General features: G+C 34.3%; 1 protein-coding gene across 1 annotated transcript; it reads right to left on the bottom strand.

Moving 5' to 3' along the window:
- Nucleotides 1-1079: 1079 nt before the first annotated feature.
- On the bottom strand, nt 1080-2762 carry LOC111896497 (transcription factor TCP12). Its single transcript, XM_023892484.3, has one exon. It carries the CDS (start codon nt 2661-2663, stop codon nt 1452-1454), a length of 1212 nt encoding a protein of 403 aa, XP_023748252.1. The 5' UTR covers nt 2664-2762; the 3' UTR covers nt 1080-1451.
- Nucleotides 2763-5513: the final 2751 nt, after the last annotated feature.

Genomic DNA, 5513 nt, shown 5'->3' with positions numbered 1-5513 from the left:
AAATTGAATAAAACTAGTCTTATAAAATTATAAAAATTAATTTTTGTTTTTAAAAATTCTTTCGGTTTCACGGCACAATTTTGTAAATCTCGGTGCGAAAATCGGCTTATTAGTTTTTTTTTTTTTTTTTTTTTTTTTTTTTGTAAATAGCTTTTAAAGCAACACTTTTGCAATAGTTTGAATATTCCAGTAAAAATAAAAGCTCAAAAATCTAATTTTCAATATAAAGGTTCTTAAATAATAGATCTCTTATCTTTCTAAAAGATCAAGGATAATTACTTTTAATAAAATTGTAAGAGTATATGAAATTGTTGCAGGAATCTTATCAATCATACTATGTATTAATCAATGTAAATAATCAAGGTGAAATTTTTCATGCCTTTTTGTTCTTGGAAAAGAAGAAAACTTAGGGTTTTGAAATTTTTTTAGGAAACAAGCAAGATGGATGGTATTAATCAACGGTTGAGATTCGTCCAAAAACACTCACACGGATCGTGGTTACCAAGCGTTACCGACGACACCTTTAGCGGCGACGCTCGAAAGTGTCTTAGCTATTGGTTACGTCGTCGCTAAAGTTTTCACTGTAAAACAACTGTATATCTTGAATATTGGTCTACTAACAACATAAAAAAGAACATAAATACATACACTACCAACCATGAGAGTACAGAAACACCCCCAACCAATATTTATCAATCAAGAACACTAAACGTGCATCATAACTGTTACAAGATTCAATGACATTAATCAATGGGTTTATTTGCTTTCATTAGGAAAACTAGTCTTTCCAGATTAATTTGGATACAGCTGGTGTATCTTTGATATAACCATGTACTGTTCAAGTACCAAGTTAATCTTTAATATTTAATTTGTTTGTGCAACATTCATTGATAATGCACCTTTGAAGCCAATCTAATTACCAAAATCTACCTATAACTTTAATCTGTTTCTAGCAAGAGAAGTTCGATTAATCCCGAATGCTAGTAATCAATAAGTGAAACTGCATATGAGCAGTTTTAATGCGTCTGTTTTTCTTTGATGGACATTATAACTTTTAATGACATTTGCCACAAGAAAAAAATCTAATCCATACAGCTTGATAACTATCATATTGCTCGAATACATTCCAGCAAGAAGTCCATGCTTAAGAGTAAAAGGGAGTAGATTTTTTTGCCACCTTTACTGCTTGATATAATTAAGACAATTATGTTCTTCAGTATCTTCAAATAACATGTTATTACATCAAATAAATAGTGTTTTTGGAAGTAGCTATATATTTTGTATACCAAATAAAGAAACAAAATGGCATATTTTGGACACAGATGCTAGCTCCCATTATTCTCGTCATCCATTATACTGAACCCTCAAACAAAAAGATGGAAAGGTGACTGAAAAACAATAATTGTAATTTAGGTAGACAAACACACAACAACTCTTCCAGTAAAACACTGTTAATCTCTTTCGTTTTGGGGTTGGAAATGCAAAAGATTGGTGTGAGGATAAATAAGGGAGCTAAGACTTTGTTCATGAATATCACCTGTTGATGAAGCAGTATTTGGTAAAATCCCGTAGTTGTCAGATTCCACTCTGATGTTCTCTGAATCCCAACCTCCAAAAAAACCCAAAAATGTGTTGCTAGAATTTAACCACCCAGCAGGTGGGTTCGCAAAACTTTTGTTGTAACCATATCCGGAAAAATATGATGATGAGCTTGCAGCAGTAGCCCTCAAATAGTCCTCGGTTTTCTCTGTAATACCATCCATCTGTGCCTGCTCATAAAAATGATGTGTACCTGAATGTTCAAGAGGAGAGTTTGATGATTCTTTGATGTAGTGATTATTAGGGTTTACTGAAAACCCTAACTGCAGTTGGTCAAAATCATCATTACAGTTTGATCCAAACATCTGCTTCGATTTCTCAAGATTGTTGATCATCATTCTCTCTCGAGTTCTTTCCCTTGCTCTTGCCCTTGCTTTGTCCCTCGACTCCCTTGCCAAAACATCACTTTCTGTTGGCTTTCTTGAGTTCCAACTGTCCATATCATCTTGGAGCCTCAGTTGTTTACCTTTGTTGGAAAAAGGATTGTTATAGTCAATGTCCGAATCCACTATGCAATCGGACACAGGGGATTGGCATCTCTCGTTATTCTCGTTGCTTACGCTTTGAGTTGTGTTTTGTGACTGAAACCCTTCGGTGACTTCTTCTATTGCCTTCTTAGACTTGGAAAAGAGCCACTCAATAGTTTTACTTGCTTTGTCAAACCCTAACATATCTTGAAGACCAAAAAACTTGCGAGCAATATGGAGAGACAATCGCATTCTTCTATCTCTAAGGCCCTGAGCTGTATGAATCTTGCTATGTCTGTCTTTTTTCCCAGCACTTCTTTTCTTCCTTACACGCTTTGTTTTACCAGGTGATGGTGGTGGCGGAGGCTCGTTTGCAGTGCTGCTTGTGGATGTTTTTGATCTATCGGTGCTAAGGTGATGCAGTTGGTGGTTTTGGATTATTGGGCTGGTAGATATCTCATCAAGGAAAGGCAACGGAAACTGCCCAAACAACGCAGCCTCTTGGTCGTGGTTTGAATCAAGATTTTCATTATTTGCTTCCTTGTTTGAAGAGCTCAATACAGTGTCGTTGTTGCTAGAAGGAAATAGGTAATCCATACTCAAAGTGAGAGAGAGAGAGAGAGAGAGAGAGAGAGAGAGAGAGAGAGAGAGAGAGAGAGAGAGAGAGAGAGAGAGAGAGATTGCAGTTATAGTTTCTCACATAGAAATGAAGGAAGATGGAGTTTAATTGCATGATCGTGATTGGGGGGAGGGGGGTTAAAACGGATGGATTTAGCAAAGCAACGTAGTTATACTTCATGTGCTTGTATTAATAGGTGTATAGTGGGAGGGATTAAAGAGGACATTAAGTCGATAGGTGTAGAGATGTGGCCAAGTCTAATGGAGGTAAAAAGAGTACAATTATTTATAGACCATTCAAAGACAATTAATTAGCCTTATAGATGATGAGAGAATGACAACTTATCATGCATCTTTGACTGATTGAATGACCCCAAACGAATCTAACTCTCATCGTCAATAATTTTCACATCCTTCTTTCATAAGAAGAATTCACATGCTTCTTTCATAAGAAGAGTGTTGACCCCTATTTTATCAAATGGTTCTTTTAACGCTATCAGTCTATTACTGTTAGTTTGTTTCATTTCGCCAAAAAATTATGTTTTTTAACAACTGCATGCAACTCTAAAAGTAATGCATATATATTGAATATAAACGGGCCCAATTGTTATAACTTTTTAGAGGATCGGGTTATTTTTGAACTGTGAGAAGTGCCTCTCATTAATGGCTATATATACTCAAAATAAATACAATTTGTTTTATATTGATAATTTTTAGTTTTAACGTTGATTATAAAATGACTAAATCTAGATTGAAATTGTTGCTTTTTTCTTTGGGACTCGAGAGAATTTCTTTGAAAAACGTATATCATTGTTTTGAATAGCAAATTTCACTACATGCAATGAATAAAGGCATTACCAGTGGCAAATGGAAGTGTCACCGATATTGTTTGCATCGCCGATAAATGTGTCATCGGTAATGTCTGATAACCACAATCCATGTGAGTGTTTTTGGACGAACCCCATCCGTTAGTTAATGTCGTTGATCTAATGGTTGGAAATCAATTGATTATTTCAAAAATGCAATAACGGCGACGGGTGTGGTTGCTAATACCCTAAAAAAGGCCGCAAACATTTCCCCCTATTTACTTCAGGTTTCACCGCTAATGCTTGTGTGTCGCTGGCAGACTTGTTTAGACTTGTTTACAATTAAGATCACCAATCTGCCTTCTTTTCGCCATTTAACGATAACGAAGAGACAATGATAGCTCCGATCATTTCTCCAATTAAAGGTGCCACTAGCCACCCCCACACCTCATTTCTCTCTATATTTCTCATTCTCGTTCTCTTTCTCTTCTACATAGACAAGGATTTCACTCTTTCTCTTCTCCACATGTGAGGATTTCAGCCACCACTTGCTCCTTCCTCGTTCATCACCGTGCACCACCATTACCGTAGTTCCACCTTAGGGTAATTGTCTCTAATTATAACCCCCTCCTTTAATCCCATTTATCTAACTTCTTTTTTTCTTCATCTAATCACCACCACCACCACCTATGTCTCTGTTCACCCCTATGCAACACCACCTGCATAACATCTTAAAGAAGGCAGTCACATGTATTTAAACATTGAATTTATGTATCTGTATATAATATAGATATATGTGTATTTGTATTTGTATGCAAACTTGAATATATGTGTATTATATATGTAAATGTATGTGAAAGTGATTAATGATTTGTTAAATACTTAATTACTTAATTAGGAAAGTCTAGAAATGTTTTTTTAATGATTTAATTGTGTTGACTTAATTAGATTGTAATATGCTTTGAAAGTGATTAATATATTTTTAATATGATTAATGAAAAGTTGTTATTGATTTCATGTCTTAGAAAGTGCTAAATGATATGTTACTTTGACTTGTAAGTTTATATTAATAATTATTCTGTAGTTGGATAATTTTCAAGCAATGCTTACCGACCAGACCGTGTAATGCGGTACCTGAAGCATGATTTCGAAGGGAATAAGAGAGTGATGATAACATGTCTAACTAGTTTTAGGTTTTATTTAATATTTCCACTGAATTATAACACATTTTATACTTAATATTTGGATCAATTTATGTCCTATTGTTAACTTTGTAATCTTTGTATCCGTTTTCTGCAATTAATGTATCATATCTGTTTTTAATATTTGTGGTAGTTTTTATGTGTGGAAGGTGCAGTTTTTTCTTAAAAAAATACAAACAAAACTTATTAGTGGTGACACCTTTAGCAGCGATGGGAGCATTAACAACGAGTCTAATTAGCACCGACTTTTTCGTCAATAGCGACAGAGCGTTAACAACGACCTTTTAGCGGCAAATTGTCGCCACTATTACCTTTTACCGATGATATTCTGCAGTATTAGTAGTGATAAATGTTGCCGTTATCTCTCATTTTTTTAGTGTATATAGATTAAATTAAAGTAGCAAAAGGTACATGGAAAATACTCTTAAGAATAATAAACTAATAACAATAATATTTTATCTTTAATGTGTTGGAGTAATTCAGAAAATAGACAATTTTAGGACGGGTTTTTTGAATGAAAACCCTATGACATTTCACTTTTGTACTTAATTGGTCACTAAATTTTTCTTGACCCTCTAAAACCATTTAACTTAGATTTTATATATTTTTATTAAGTTATTCTATTAAATTTCAAATGTTGTGTCTATCTAATAAGTTGATGTGGGCTCCATTTAGACTAATAATGTTGATGTGCATCTCTCCTTGACAAAAAAAAACCTCTTTCTTTAAGCTAACAATTCTCATGAGGATTTCTCCTTGCTACATTTGATGGAACTCAAACAAGCTCCGAGGGGGTTCTTAGCATAAAAGGACATCCATTT

The sequence above is a fragment of the Lactuca sativa genome, chromosome 4 (assembly GCF_002870075.4).
Source record: "Lactuca sativa cultivar Salinas chromosome 4, Lsat_Salinas_v11, whole genome shotgun sequence".
Taxonomy (NCBI): Eukaryota; Viridiplantae; Streptophyta; class Magnoliopsida; order Asterales; family Asteraceae; genus Lactuca; species Lactuca sativa.
This window is presented reverse-complemented; position numbering and strand designations above follow the sequence as displayed.